At 43.0% G+C, this 16931-nt stretch overlaps 1 protein-coding gene across 1 annotated transcript; it reads left to right on the forward strand.

Annotated features, from left to right (window-relative positions):
• Positions 1-1057: 1057 nt before the first annotated feature.
• On the forward strand, positions 1058-4179 carry shhb (sonic hedgehog signaling molecule b; the record flags this gene model as incomplete). The annotated part of the gene is made up of 3 exons (XM_080837613.1): positions 1058-1357; positions 2733-2994; positions 3500-4179. 3 exons carry the CDS (start codon positions 1058-1060, stop codon positions 4177-4179), a joined length of 1242 nt encoding a protein of 413 aa, XP_080693739.1.
• Positions 4180-16931: the final 12752 nt, after the last annotated feature.

The raw sequence follows: 16931 nt of genomic DNA on the forward strand, positions 1-16931 counted from the left end.
CTCTATGAGTCTGGGACAGAGATCTCGGTGCTTAAACATAGCCCAGTTTTTTTTCTATATATAGGTTTTTGTAAGAGAGAGGAAAAGGGGTTTGTCATTTTCTTTGGTGTAACTCTTACATGTCAAAAATCTAGATAGAACATATCAGAAGAGGTGATGGGGGATGGGGGGTGGGGGGGATGCAGGTATAGAGTGGGGATAAAAAGCTGACTAGGAGGGAGAGCCACAGTTCTCTTTTCAAACATGTTACTTATCGTACTTTTGGGACCTACGCACCGAATCCTGTGGTGCCTCTGTCTGCTTAAACATGGAAGTCGCAATGGGCAACTAGAGCCCACTGATGTGAGGAAGGAGCTAGATGTACCATGGACCCTGCCAAATTGTATCTCTCCGCTTCGCTGACATACAGATCATTTTGTACTCACTATATGACATCAAAGCATAACCATTCAGGCTTACAGGATGAATAACGTGGGCCATGCCCTTCAGTTTGTGATCACTCATCTTTGATAATTGAAGCTCAACAAGAAATTAAATAAAACAAATCTGTGGAAGCAGGTACAGCACCAACACTTATCTTGGCTTTGTATCTGGCCATGTTCATGGATCCTGAAAAATACTTTGTAGATATACTGCACAGGTTATAGTAACTGCTCACAAAAAAATGTATTACCATGCAAAAATGTGTTGAACAAACGAGATGATCGGTAGTTAACCTTGCCAAGTGTTGGAGGCACTTTTGCATTGAAACAAATTAGCTTATCTGGTCCAGCCAATTAGTTCCCTCCTCCTCGTACTGCAATACATGGGTGATGGCAATCTCATAAGAGCGTTAGGTCGCCCTTCTATCCATCAACTTTGAGTCAAATGTCTTGTTAGCTACAGCTCCAGTGCGCTCTATCGGACGCACCCCGAAAAGGTCGCTGATGCACCTGCTTCAGTAGCATTCACTGGACTACATCGACCCAACTTGGATAGGGGGGGCGGGGGGCGCCAAAGCTCTGGGAGTAGATACCTAACGTGATCCAGGGAAACCCAAGTAATGCGACCGAAAGTAATGCCGTTTATAAGGAAAATTGTGCTGTGCGGATTCATCTACCTGTTTTCTGTTTCCTGTGGACTGGCTTGTGGTCCTGGCAGAGGTTATGGCAAACGGCGACACCCGGGAAAACTGACGCCGTTAGCGTACAAGCAATTCATTCCAAACGTCGCGGAGAAAACCCTTGGGGCTAGTGGAAAATTCGAGGGCAGGATTACCAGAAATTCAGAGAGATTTAAGGAACTGACTCCAAATTACAACCCTGACATTATCTTTAAGGATGAGGAAAATACCGATGCAGATCGACTCATGACACAGGTGGAGAGATAAGTTATGAGGACGACGATTTCGAGATGCGGTGATGTCATCTCTATTCAAATAATTTTCAACTTCTTAAATGTTATATAGGATGAATCTGAGCAACCATGAAACTTTAACATTAATTATCAATTAAATGTGATGTTTGGTATTATAGTCTTTGAGTAACGAAATCATTTACTGTGCGCAGCCAAGCCGTGACCGAATTCATATTCGGCAACTCCCATATGATCAAACTAAACATCTCAGTTATTGATCGTCCAACTTTCATAGAGTAGATTGTAGGTTGTTCAGTGCGTGTCAGAAATATTTGTAGGCTACTTTATACATGTCGACTAACAATGAAAGGTTGTAATCACAGACGTAGTTACAAGACTTGGAACAAGTGTTAAGCTGTCCCCATCCCATGTCTCCTATTCAAGGCATCTTACTTCGTTCAGCATTAACATCTAAACTCTTAAAGTTGTAATTATAAGACACTCTCACAGGAGTTCAAGTCAGAATTGATAATGTTAAATCAGTGTAGGCTATATGTAAAGACCCAAACAAATTGCAAACAGATTTTGACTGATGGTTGACTGGTTTCCTAGATATTAACGAAGATTCATGGCCAATCGAGTAAAGCTGTCCAAGTAAGACAAGATGACAGTCTTTTCACGCGCTGCCATAATGGGAAAATATCGGAATCACATCAGCCACGTAAACCTTTTTATTGTTCTCTCTCAAGAGGACACTCATGTTTGCCTTACTTGTTGACCTCTTCCGAAACGGCTGCTCTGGCTCCTTGTTATGCACACCAACTTGCTTCAATTTTAAGCTCCACTTGCCCTGTTATCGATCTGTAAGGCTTTAGACATTTACATATGACCCCAAGGCACTGAACTGTAACAAATAAACTGTGACGTGCAGTTAACTTTGAAATGACAGTTTAAGTTAGTTCAGAGGCATCTTCTCAGTGATGATCAGTAGGCTATTCTTTCCTAATTACATGTTTTACCATGGATTTCTGAACAAGGACCTAGATAAACGGCCATGAGTTTTTGTCCCTTATAGTAGCCTACACCCTAGCGCAGTGATCAATAAACTCCTGTTTTCGCCATTAAAAAAAGCAAAGCAGTTGATCGGAAAAAAACATCAAGATAGGGGCATCAGTTCATCAGATAGCAATCGCCCAAATTGAATATTCTAATGACAGACTCTTATGAGGCTAAATGATTTCTGACATTAAACCCAAATAATTTGATTTATTTTTTAGTTAGTCTGTATTTCGTAGCGCCACTTTACATAGGCTACATTACGCAGTCGTCTAGTGTGGACAGATGTTATCCTTAATTTCAGTAGCCTACTAACATTAAACCTTTTTCCCTTCATTTAGCGATGTAAAGAAAAACTCAATTCGTTGGCCATTTCAGTCATGAACCAGTGGCCAGGAGTTCTACTGCGTGTCACCGAGGGCTGGGATGAAGATGGGCATCATTTCGAGGAGTCATTACACTACGAGGGACGGGCCGTAGACATTACCACATCAGACAGGGATAAAGGCAAATATGGGATGCTGTCGAGGCTCGCCGTGGAGGCAGGATTCGACTGGGTCCACTACGAATCTAAAGCCCACGTGCACTGCTCAGTCAAAGCCGGTAAGTCATCGCGTCGCGATGTCAGTCTTTCAGATTTAATTTAGGGGCTTTTACCTTCCAACCGACACAATAAATCAACTGAAGTCACAAATTATCTTCTCATCCATTCCGTAGGGCTATATCCACTGGAAATACTACCAGAATAGTCTGAAAAGAGAATGCCCAGAATCGATCTTCTGGGCATCGATCTTGAATTGTAGTGGGTCTTTTTTCCCTTTAGTTTTCAAAAAATGTGTGAGTGGGTACATTCTAGAAGAGCAGCTGTGTAATGGTTATGAAGTGTCACACTCCGAGGAGCACTCTCTCCATCAGTTGAATTGTATTGAAACCTATATTCAATTCTGTCCTACAGCTACAGGTGGGTCCATGACACTTGACTAGTAATGAATTAAGCCATGTCTTTTATTTGATCCACTGATAACACATCTCAAATTCATTTTATTTTACAAACATAGGCCAATACCTCAATGTGTACACAACGCTGACGTTCTGTCTTTTTCAACAGAAAACTCAGTGGCTGCTAAATCCGGAGGATGCTTCCCTGGATCATCCTTGGTCACGCTCAAGGATGGCATGACTAAGTACATCAAAGACCTTAAGTTGGGCGACAAGGTCCAGGCTGCCGACGAAGAGGGGAATGTCGTTTACAGCGATTTCCTCTTGTTTATGGATCAAGATATACAAACACGGAGACTGTTTTATGTTATCGAAACCACGGAACCGAAAAGGAAACTCAGAGTCACAGCTGCGCATCTGATTTTCATTATTAATTCAACAGAAAATGCAGAAATGTCTACAACATATGCCAGTAAAGTAAAGCCTGGACACAAAGTGTTTGTTATCGATGGCACTGTGGGTAAACTGAAGGCAGTTACAGTGGAAAGGATTTATACTGAGGAGTTCCACAGCTCGTTCGCCCCACTGACTACACATGGGACCATATTGGTTGATCAAGTGCTGACATCTTGTTACGCTGTGATAGCCTCTCACAAATGGGCGCACTGGGCTTTTGTACCTCTGCAACTGAGCTACAGATTCATGTCTTTATTTCTCCCAGGCGGAGGATCGAACATTACCTGTCAAGTGGATGGAGTCCACTGGTACTCAAAGATGCTGTTTCATGTGGGCACTTGGCTGCTGGACAGTGATTCCTTCCACCCACTGGGGATTCTGAACTGGATCTGAAACACCAAATATGGATATTGATGAATGGTATCAATTTCAAAACTGAAGCCCAATTAGACCCAGTGTGTAGTTTCCTTAATAAATAATTTGTATTTGAGGGATTTAACTCCTCAAGAACTGAAACTGATTCAAATGCATGCAAGCACACCTGGTCATATCAAGATTGAAACTAAATATATTGGTGGGACTGGTGCAGAATGTTGCTCATAAATGTGAAGCTGAAGTATATGTTATTGATAAGCAAGTATAGTCTGTGCCCATAAATTATATTTTTATACACAGTTTGTACAATAGATTTTGACAAATTGGAGGAACCTATCGAATCACAAGATTATTTAAAATACTGTTAGTTATTCTAGGTTGGTTTAATTTATTCATGTTACAAAAGCTGGATTTTTGGACATGCAAAATTACAGAGTAACCCACAGCCACTACTCAGCATGATATGGAGCAGAACGATATGAAAATACACTTTCATGCGTTGAATTACCACAGAACAATGCACAGATCGTTGATCATTGGGTGAATATCAGGACTTTGAGACTTGCCTATGTTTTGGTTACTATTTATATCTACAGAAAGAGGATGAAGTCTTCTCTATATTTCTGTAAGTACAAGGTGTATTAGTGCCCAGGACCCAGTGGATCTTAGATTCACACATGGAAAACTTTTCTTTTGGCCTCTGCGCTTTTTCAAACACAACAAGATAGCAGAATAAGACCGTGTTAGAAATGAGTACAGCAAATCTGAGTCCACACTAACATTACTATGGGCAGTATTTCTGATCTTAAGTCACATCGTGGTTCAGACTGCCCAATGTGAGCTGTACTTGTCTCCTTTTAATGCCACCAACAGATCTGATGCCAGCGTGTTGTAATCTGTATTAAAGATATTTATTTCACAGAATGACCACGGGTGAGCCGCTTGTCTACTGCACTGTAACACAAACATTTGAACATGTCTAACGTTGTGTTTTGTTGTGTAAGTGTGACCTCTACTGGCTTTAAAACAAACTATCACACAATTCCTTAAAGCTGAAAACCTTGATAGACACAAGTGTACCATTTGCCTTAATAAATACTCAAAGGCTGCTGGTGTAACATGGTATGGATAATCAATAACTATTACAACAAGGCATTAGTAATGTTCTATTTAAACACCCATTCTCATAATCTAGTCTTCAGGGCACAGACAGGACAATTCTTTATCGGCTTGATCCTTTGATGCAGCTAAAGAAGTCTGTACAGTGGCAGGTGGCCTGGCAGATGTCACAACAGCAGTGAATGTACAAACCAGACAATCAATATTCTGTCAGAGCATACAAGAAGGCTATATTAACGAGTGTGTCTGGATAATTAACAAGTTACGTGCATAGATCATAAACAAGTAATATATCTAAATATTACCATTACTACAAATGCTAATGCATTTTGAATAAAGGTGATGCATAACAGATCCCCAAAGCAAGAGAATTGCAGGTCAAAGGTTGTTTTTATCAATAGAAGATGAATTTACCTGACTGATGGAAAAGATCGTGTTATAATTTTGAGCACCAAAGACGAGGTCTAAGTGCTGCTGGAAAACATAAGAGCAACAGGACAATACTTACTTTCCAAGATATTGCCAGCAAGGCAAGTCCTAAAAGCAAACAGAATGAAATATCCCCAGAAAACACAGAGGTGACTGGAGTGTACAGTTCAGTGCTGGTGTCTATATGCAGAGCACCAGAGAAAAAAGAGATAAACAAGAAAAAAAAGAGAAACAAAAGAGAGAAAGTTTCAATACTGAGACTAGTTGATAACACAAACTGCATGGGAAGCAAATAGCATGGCAAAACCTTAACGAGCAAACATATACCAAGCCTCTTTAAAATGTACGCAGAAATCAATAATTGTTCATTTCATTACGGATCCAAAATCGCTTGCCCTCATGCCAAATATTGAGCTCCTTTCTTCAGCTGTTTATCTATTCAGCTTCAAAGTGGTAGTGCAGTTACAACGTCAGCACGAAAACATTCATCTCAGATACATGTATGTGTAGGTTAGACGCATCCTTTGAAAACTACGGAAATGAGGAATGAAATTCAACTCACACTTTCCTTCCACAGGGGCAAGCAGCTGACCCTGAGCCATTGAGATATACTGTGAAGAAGACACAGGCCACATAAACACAAGGCTCATTCCAAAAGGTATATTGTAAAAGGATAACATACCTGACGATCACAAAGAAAGTATCCCGAAATCCTCAGCCCCATCCATATTCTGTCTGATAAGGCCACCCTCAGCGAATGCTGACAGTCTGAACTGCTGTTCATGGCAAGGTATTAGAGAGAAACAAAACACAGTGGCTTGCAGAACTATTCAATTACTTTGAAAGTCATCACCATTTTCACAATTACAAAAAATACTTAAACATATTTTCCCAAACAGTATTTTTTTGCAAACCTTTATGCTCTAATATATGTCCAGAGGCAGGATTTAAACACTTCCAAATCAAGGCCGATGACAAATGATTTGCCAATGGTACAAAAGGTTCCTCTTATTTGATCGCAACAAATCATAACTGATAAATGAGTGGTTAAAGTAAAGATCTACTCTGTCTTAGGGGTCGTCAGCATCAGCTAGGTTGTAAAATTACAGAGGAAATGAAGACTAAAGAGACAACATGATTCAAATGTTTAAGTGAGGAAAAGATTCTTATGTGTTCTGATGTCCAATTGAGCCCCATTTGATCCATAAGAAGAAAGGGGTAGTCGCATCACAATCACCACGGCTCTTGGTAGAAAAGCCTGTCCCCCAAGCCAAACATCTGAGGAAGTGGTGAGGCAATCACCCCCCAAAAAGTTTAGTGGCTGGAATTAAGGGTGCCGGTGCAGGAGTCCACCATCTTAAAAACTATCCATTAAACTGGACTTTACTGGAGTGCGGCAAAAACGCCATTGTTTTAGAAGATCAACATCAAAGCATTTTAAGGTCATAAGGGCTCAAATAGAGCTTTCTGGCCAATCCTCAAAGCACTGCAGTGTGGTGTAAATCGAACACTGCCAAACCCTCAAGAAACACCAACTCAATCGGGAAATATGGCAGTGGTAACATCACAATGTTGGGGTATACCTTGTCTGCAGGAACTGGGTAGCTTTTCAGAATTGGAGGGAGAATGAATTGAAATCAATTCTACACAATATGGCAAGAAAACTGTTGCAGACTGTTGTAAAACTTAGGCTTGGCGACAGGATTACTACCAGTGGGACAATTACACAAGGCTGAATATTTTATAATGGTTCAGTCAAAGCCCTGAAGCCCTTTTGTTTTCAAATAATTTTAAATTTTAGTGGGTAAATAACGTATCCAGCCTCTAGAAATATAAAGTGTTCACAATAAAAACACTGATTAGTGATACTGACGTGTAAGTATTTCTTGTAAACCAGAATATAGAGATGACTTTTACAAGCCACTGTAAACGCCAACTGTCATTTGAAGACTTTAAGTATTTATACCTCCTAAGTATTTTTCAATGAGATATTAAACACAGGATGTAAATGGGTATATTCTGTGACCAGGTGTACCGTCACTTACTAGTTTTGTAGCTTCAGCTGCCAGGCAAGATGGACGGCAGGACAATAACTAAAGTGAATGACATTGCAGGACAATAACTAAAGTGAATGTCATTGCAGGACAATAACTAAAGTGAATGACATAGGGATGTGCTGGGCCCTCAACTTTTGAGGTACAGTGTGTGACATCATGAGGTCGAAGGTCATCACATTTGAACATACATTTTTCCATCCTCATAATCTGGCTTTCTTGGGATATACCCCAGCCAAATCAGCTCAATCTAAAAAGGCTGAACATACCACTGACTACATTTTCTTTTTAGCCACACACAACCTCAAACTCTTCACAACCCTTCAAGCTCTTTAACACCACTGGGTGGCGATAGATACCGAAAAACTGTCAGGAGGGTTCTAAATAAACAATGTCCAATGCTGCCCTCTATTGACAGTTATGGAAACTATACATTACAGCACCCCAGTCAAAACCAAGGGAGGAAACAAATTAACAAAATTGAGATGTTCAGAGCTTTGTGGTGAGTATAAGTATTCACAGCTCTTCATGTGTACGTGTAAACATAACAGATTGGATCAAATTAGACCAGTTCCTTCATGGGAATGGCACTATAATCTAAAGAATGTAAAATCAGAATGTAATTCAACAGAAAAGTTAGGGATGCCCTGCATGTTTTAATGAGTTCCAAATACAAACATAAGGGAAACTGAGTTACCAAAAATAAAAAACACTGACATGTAAAAGTGCCATCTATACAGAAGGACATACAATTTTCATTTGTTTTTACCTCCTTAAACATAAACAACCAATTAATACTTAAAGATAAAACATAAAGTAAGGGTAAAACAAAATGGACAGAGCAGACTCAACATACATGTATGTCCAGTTTAACACAATTTCCCTCCAAACACAAGATATTCTTCAACATATACAACTTAATAGATATTTTTGAACCTCAAACAACTGCAGCAAGGTATTTCCAGAAATATGAGACAAAATTCTAACATAATATTAGCCTCTGAGGCCTTGCAGAAATGAGACTCATATCGGCCATTGTCTCACGCGACTCTCTTATTTCAATAGTTGATCTTCACTACCAAGTTAGAGTTTGGCAGTGAATTTGTGCACCGCCTGCACAATCCATTGTGTTCATGCCTGTGTCAGACAGGTCAAAATAAATAAGCATAATTAATATACGAGAAACATTAAATCAACATAGCAAACCAACCAATTGTAGGGTAACTCAATCATTGTAAATGACTATATAAACAGCACCACCAGTGGTGCCCAGTGTGTGTCAGCATGCAAACATTGACTTTGAATTTGTTTACATTACCGTTGGTTAACTAGTGCTATAAATAGGATTAATTTACAATTGCAAAGCTGAAAAAAGAATATGTACTCACGTCGCACAGACCAAACCTTCCTCTTCATCCATATCCTGCAGAGAGGAAAGATGGACACAGATCCAAAAAGGTCAATCAAAAGCCCATCAACACTACAGGTCAGGCCAACTCACACAGAGGAAGGAGTGATATGCCACCCATATTGCCACGCCAAAGCAGAGCGCAGTATTTATGTCAATATGGCTGAACAGTGGTCCACTGCAAACTTTGTCTTGGTAAGTAGTAAAAAGTAGCTTATGAAGTTTATGAAACTAGAAACATTCACAAACTTATCTCTTCCAAGATCTAATATGGTGTATCCAGGGTGCGAGTGTCTGAGTAAATTAGATACAGTTTGGTAGTGCAGTCAACTGCTTTGTTTACTCGGCTGTAGAGGTAAGACGATATAGCAAAAGCGAGCAGTCTGCACATAAAAATCATATTAGGAACAGTCGTCCAACAAGTGACGTGAACTATTAGGGAGTGTGAGTTTCCTCTGCTGTTGATATCTGGTCAGACGATGAACATATTTTTGAACAACCCCACAGAGGCTGAGGTGAAATGAGTGCAGAGGCCAGGTCACACACGAGCATGGTCCCAGTAAAACAGAAATGGAGAGAATGGGCCCCGTGGAGACGGACTAACATCAGCAGGATTTTGCTCCTACACCCGCCTGCTTTGATGAAGAAAGCCCTTCAACTGACACATAGCAGGGAGCACGTGTCCTCTACCACCACCGGCACCTCTCCCGGCTGCCCCCACTGCCCGGGCTCCTATCTAGCCAGCGAGCGCCAGGCAGCCTCTGCCCATCTGGCCCTCTCCGTCTCGCCCGTGCCCCTCAACAACAACCTGCTGAGAGCGGCACGCACGAGGAGAGCCCACCGCTTTAGATTGCCCTTCTGGCGTTTGCTGATGTTTCAATACGGCGGGGGAAACCAAGCGCGCGGTCAGACACGGTGAGCTACTCCGCTCAACATGACTGCAGTGAGTGATGTGGTGATATACTAAGTGCCACGCTTACTGCTAAGAGGAAGGTCACTTCAATTGAAGTGGAAGAATCCGTTTGACAACATGGATGTGTGCCAACTGAAACTGCGGCAATTGTAGCGTTCTTATAGCACTGTAGCACATAACGACTAGGTGTTAGAATGGATCCACAACTTCTCTCTCTCTCTCACACACACACACACACACACACACACACACACACACACACACACACACATATACATACCATGTTCAGCATCTCAGCAGGATGAGGTTGCAGAGACCTTCCCACGGTGATGAGCCTGGTCACATTACGGTTGTCCTCATGTTTCACCACATCATCCCTGGTGCTGAAACACTGCGCACTGTGCTCTTCCTTTTCAAAGAGACACACAAAAACACAAAGACCCTGAGAGGCGCACACATATAATAACGTGAGTCTAATAACACGGCTGCAAAGGGCCACACAAAGGGAGGGCTCCAGCTCCGAGGGGTGTGTGGAGCTGCCACGGGGCAGCCACAGAGGGGGAGAAGGAGGAAACTGGCACGGGATGCAACTGAACTGTCAGCTTCGATCTGTCTAACCCCCGCATTTCATTAATATTATTAGACAAACAGGGAGGGGAACAAGGACAGAAACTTTCAGTGAGGCCGACTCCAACTGCCCTCCAATGTTTACCCCCTACACCGATCAACTCCCTCCAGTGGTCTCTGTGTCCTCACGACCTTCCCATCCTGCATCTGGCCTTATGCCTCCTCCCAGAACACCACCACCACCTCCACCACCTCCCAACAAAGAACCAGCACATGACAACCAACAAAGCCCACTCTGATGGTTCCTTCCACGTCTCTGTTTGATGTGGCTCAGCGCCTATTCTCTCGTCATCTGTCCACCTGTCATGAGCAGCTACAGGAGGAGCCCAGGGTTCTGTGCTTTTCTCAGGCTGAAGTGGGTTTATGATGGCAAGGAATGGCCTGTCTTGTGGAGTGGCTTTAGCAGATCATTGTCAATGTGCATGTTTCATACAACAGACAGCTAGAATAAGGAGACTGGGAGACGTGGAACGTAATGGCAGGTGGGCTGCAGTTTGAAAGGGCTCAATCACTACAATTTCCTTCCATTTTGGCTCTGTTAAGCGTTTCTGTGCTGCATTACTGAATCTCAATGAGCACAACTGTAACCTAAGGTTATGACTCTAAAATTACAAACAACAATGGGCCTCATTCTTGATCGCAGTTGAGAAGAATTTAAGAAGGACTTTCTTCTGAACTCCACCTTGGTGGATTAAGGAAAACATTTGCCATTCTCAGTAGTTTTCTCATCTGGGTTTTCTTCTGAACTTCAGAAGACTTTCAGAACGCAAAAAAACAGTTGCAATCGGCAAAAGTTTTCTCAAATGCGATTCCTTAAAAAAACCTTTTTGAGGAATCGCATTTAAGAAAAAACTCTCTGTGTTAACGGCTGAATTTGTGAGAAACCACTGATGATTGCGTTCACGTCAACTCTACAGGCATCCTCGGATTTAAATAATTATAATAATAATAATAATAATAAATACGTGAATATTTGTATCATTAACAATTACTTTTCACATTTAAAGTAATGATTCTACGAGGTCATAAAATAAATAAAAGGACTATACCAGGATGCTAATCCAGACTATTCTCATTTGTTGATCCACGTTGGTGGAACGAACTGCCTAGCTAGCACTATCAGAGCAGGCGCGTCCCTCTCTACCTTAACAGTAACAGGCTTTTGAAGACCCAACTCTTCAGAGAGCACCTCCCTTCCTAACTGACACTTCGACTAGTGCTTTACCTGCACTTACAGCAGTTGCATTCCTGCACTTCTTTTTTCTTTTCTACCTCGTTTTTCTATTTCTTATGTAAAGTAGTATTTATTGTTACACTAGGTCTCTATTGCTCGTAGCTTGACCGTTCTCTTCCTTGTACGTTGCTTTGGACAAAAGCGTCTGCTGAATGACTTAATGTGAATGTAAATGTACACGAACACTGCAAATGTAAGTGAATCAATACACATGCACTAAACTCAATTGCGTTAAAATAGCCATAGTGGAATAGAATGGACACATCTACATCCTGCAGTACCTCCACCTCTGCACCGGTTTAGTTAGCATCTGCATCTAATGAGTCTCTGTAGTAAAGTATTTCGCCATGGTCTGCAGGTCCACTAATAGTTCTTCAAATGCGTCCCAAAACACAGCACAAAACATTTACCATGTAATCCATGCAAAATATCTGTACGTGTTCAGTCTTACAAGGGTGTGTTATGTGTTCCACATCCCACTGAAGACAGAAAAAAAAAAACCCTCCGCTATCTGTGGTCTGGTGGACTCAGCACAGGGTAAATTGATTAATCCTCGTCCTTAGGAAATCACACCCACGTTTACACCAGTCACCTCGTAAGACGCATTATCCTGGAGTGACAACACTTGACAAATTCGCCATCTGTTGTAAGACGGCGCATTGTTAACGGCCTGTTAGCGCCGCACCGCTATTATTCTTGATGAAAAATTAATTTCCCTTATCTGCGGCTAAGCTCTTCAATCCAAATCCGCCAAACTGGCAAGTCTCTCTTAACAGGTATTACAGGCACACAAACGCCTGCTAGCTGCTCACACACGCACGTACATAAAAGATTAATTGCATGTCTTCGGGGGGGATGGTGGGGGATGTGACATCCATTTCTGCACACCTGCAAAATACTTGATAGTGGAGAGCAGGACAGAGATAACATTGTCAGGGGCTGCCGAGACTGACAGCAAAACAATGTCCCCTAGGTAACATCTCGCCGAGCTGTCTTTCAGCCAAGGCCTGTGCTCTGCTGTGTCAAAGGCAAACGTCATTGATCCGGCTGTCTGCAGATATTTCCCCTCTGCAAAGACATCCCTCCTACACTTCCCTCTATTAAGACTGACACCATGTTATCTTCATCGCAGCTCAAAGCCAAGCCGCGGCAACACTCGCCTTTTCTTCTCAGGATGCCTTTGAGGAGGAAAGGTAAGGGGGGAGGGGAGGGGAGGGGAGGGGAGGGTTTACCAGAGGAGATCTGCACACCACCACAATGCATGTAAAAGGTTGAGTGCTTAGCAACAGCGTGTGTTACAAGGAGAACATTACAAGGTTTAGAGGAGATGAAAGAACACCTAGAGGAAAACTCCCACCTTGAGTAGAGGGCAATGGTTATAAGGCTGAATGTGAATAGACACAGAGCTGGTATAAAGATTAAAGAACTTATAAAACTACAAATAACTATAGAAAAACAAAAGATACCTGTAACGCTTCTGAAAGCTGAGTCCACACAGACGACAGAACAAAAGAATGCAGTCTATTGCCACTATGAGCAACACTGTGTCACAATGAGGACTCTTCAATAATGCATCAACAGACTCAGGTAAGAACTCAATCATGGCAAATAGAATCAGACCAACAAAAACACATTACCAGAGACAACTCATCTACAGGACATTAATAAAAAAACACAAATCACCTGAGACAACTCATCTACAGGATATGTATACAAAACACTAAACACTAAATAGAGGTGCGTATGGATAATCGAATATCCGGATAACCATTTCCAGCATAACTGTTCAAATCCCTAGAATCCCTATTTGGTTATTCTGTACATGCGCACGATCATGGGAAGTTATGAAAAATTATGGGATACTTTAGCAAGCACTCACTTAAAACAATTATACTGTTAATCTGTGGAGATGGTATGCACACTCACAACAATTTTGTTAATTATTTGTGGAGTGAGATGTCCAGTCCTGTTTACAAACATTACATACGTGAGTTCTGGCTGGTGGCAGAAACCAGCACTAGGAGAAAGTTGACCATTTCCAACAGTGTTTTCTATTGTGTTATCATTATCAGGTTATATCAAATTTTATAATTTGCACATGCTCTATTAGATGTGTATTAGTGGTGTGAGAAACCTATCAATAAACTTGAGCATCGCGAGATCATGTTTTGTGACGTGTGAAAAGTGTGGGAAAGAAGTAGTAACCGTCTTGTTTGGACAAGAAGCTCTCCAGGAATACATTTTTTTTTCTGTACCAAGAGTAGTACCCCTTAAAGAGTTCAGATGTCGGTCACATTCAAAGTCAGACAAAGTGAGGCAAAATCATGTTTGGGGCGCAGCTACCCGACGAGTACTGCGTTTCTTCCGTTGCTTTACGTCACCAACCAGAGCCTAATGCGTGCACACTACACAAACAGACACCAGCCAACGAGAGGCCCAACAGGAAACAGCCCCGAACCCGGCTTCACTGTTCTCCATTCAAACCCTGTGGAGTGGCTCCGTCTGGCTACCGGTGCTCCAAACCATTCCGACAGGGCAGGGGTGTTTATATGTCCATTACATATATCTGAATTTGGTCTACACTATGCAGTCTAGGTGAAAGAAAAGTTGTATATGGTTTTTGTGTGTGTGCGTGTTTACCTGTTTCATTATTTTGTAATTACTATGTTGTTTTGTTGATAACTGAGTATTTGTAGATTTGGTGTTACCCAGTTGGGTATAAGGGCCTATGGCCTCAGTGTGGGATGGCTGACGAGAAAGAGTGAACTACAGTATCTTCGTAAAGACCAGCGATCTGAGATATGTGGCTTATCCCTAAATACATTCCCTAGTTTACTTTCATGATGTCTACTAGTTATGCATAATTTCGTGACATATAATTTCATATTATCAAGCCGAAAATACACTTCTACAGAATGATCTCTTTCATCCACTGATCATCATATGTCTCGTATGCCACTGCTCTCCCCTTCAAAGTAATCCAGGAAAATGATGGACATGTTTAAAAACGTGTTTAAGGTTTTCAACAAATCTGTGCGATGACTGATGACTGATGTGTAGTGTGACCAGACATAAACTCACCTCCGCTCTGACGTGCTGAATGATCTGCCGGATCACCTTCAGCGGAGACGGCACCTCGTCCTCACTGTCTCCCCTCTGTGCAAAAACTCTCTTCAGCGTGGGCCTGATGGGCTCCATGGGGGCCTGCTGCTCCTCCAGCCTCATCCACGGCTGCTGCTGCAGCGTCTGGGGCCTCCACTCCCCCGGGGGCCTCCACACCTCTGGGGGCTGGAACCAGCCCTGCTCATCAGGAGCCAGACGGGCCCACGGGCCTGAGGTGAACCTGTCCGACGGAGGCTCCACTGAGCTCAGTCGCTCCTGGAAACACAGAGGAGGAGGCATGGTCTGGGATTGGGGTTGGTGGGAGCCGAGGCCATGGATGCTACGAGGACCCGTGTCTGAGGCGAAGTTAGCGGGCGTGAACCTTGCGTGGGGCTGGTTCTGGTGCAGCATGTGGTGCTGGATTCCCCATTGCCTTTGCTGACTCTGCTGCTGGGGGTGTTGGATTCCTGGTTCCTGCAGACGGTCAGTCCAGCTCTGTGGCGGCCCTCTCTGGCTATGGTGGAAAGAGCTCGGCCCTCTTGGGAATTGTTCATCTCGCTGTTCCTCTCTAAAGTGAGCTGGTCCCATGTTGCATGGTCCCTTTGGAGGAGACAAACCCTCAAGATAAAGTTACTCTGAACAAGTGAAATAGAGAGAATAAGACAAAGATAGCAGAGACTTCAAATTCAATGTAGTTAAAAAAAAAAAAGGTGCATGTCATGGTTCCTAGAGCCAAGCTTCTTCTTGATGAGACCTGTCCTAATACAAAACGCACACAGAACATGCAAACAACACATGTGTCTTTACCTGGAAACACGTATCCCTAGTGTCAAACTGCCACGGAGGACCCTCTCTCTGGCCTTGCTGGTAAGTGTGCACACCCTCTCTCTGGCCTTGCTGGTTAGGGTGCACACCCTCTCTCTGGCCTTGCTGGTTAGGGTGCACACCCTCTCTCTGGCCTTGCTGGTTAGGGTGCACACCCTCTCTCTGGCCTTGCTGGTTAGGGTGCACACCCTCTCTCTGGCCTTGCTGGTTAGGGTGCACACCCTCTCTCTGGCCTTGCTGGTTAGGGTGCACACCCTCTCTCTGGCCTTGCTGGTTAGGGTGCACACCCTCTCTCTGGCCTTGCTGGTTAGGGTGCACACCCTCTCTCTGGCCTTGCTGGTTAGGGTGCACACCCTCTCTCTGGCCTTGCTGGTAAGGGTGCGCTCCCCATCCCTGGCCCCACGCAGGGCCATGACTCCTGGGCAACCGCTGCTGGTCCACATGGCTCTGGCTGATCTTATGCTTCTGCAGGGCCTTTTGCTTCTCCTTAGCCTGCTGCTGCCTCCGCAGCTCCTTCTGACGGACAACCTCCGCCCTCTTCCGTTTCTGCTCCTCCATCTTCTCTCTGTACACCCGCGTCTCCTCGTCCTCCTGCTCCTCCATCTTCTCTCTGTACACCCGCGCCTCCTCGTCCTCCTGCCAGGCAGCGTTGGCACATGCGTCACGTGTGGCATTCGACACACATATATTAACAATATATACACATATATAGCAGTGAGGTGCAATTTAGAATAGGCTGTAGGTAACTTGATACAAGCTGGCTTGTTGTAAGGTAACTTGCTTGCTGTCTCACCAAAATATGTTGCTGCTTTCAGACTGTAGACAAAATGACACTTTCGAAGCATGAAAATTATAAAGTATAAGATCGTTATCCGTTCACTATATGGTTTATTGACTGATGGGTCACTGAAATATTTTGACAAGCATTCTTAAATGACGCTCCAAATTTCAGCAGTTTCCACTGTTGGTGGTCCTTTTCCATTCCCAAGAAAGAAATGTATTAGGGGGTGAACTGTCAGATTGTGCTGCTGTCTAGGTTTTTTTATGTTTTTTATGAGT

Source organism: Sprattus sprattus, assembly GCF_963457725.1.
Source record: "Sprattus sprattus genome assembly, chromosome: 4".
Classification (NCBI taxonomy): domain Eukaryota; kingdom Metazoa; phylum Chordata; class Actinopteri; order Clupeiformes; family Clupeidae; genus Sprattus; species Sprattus sprattus.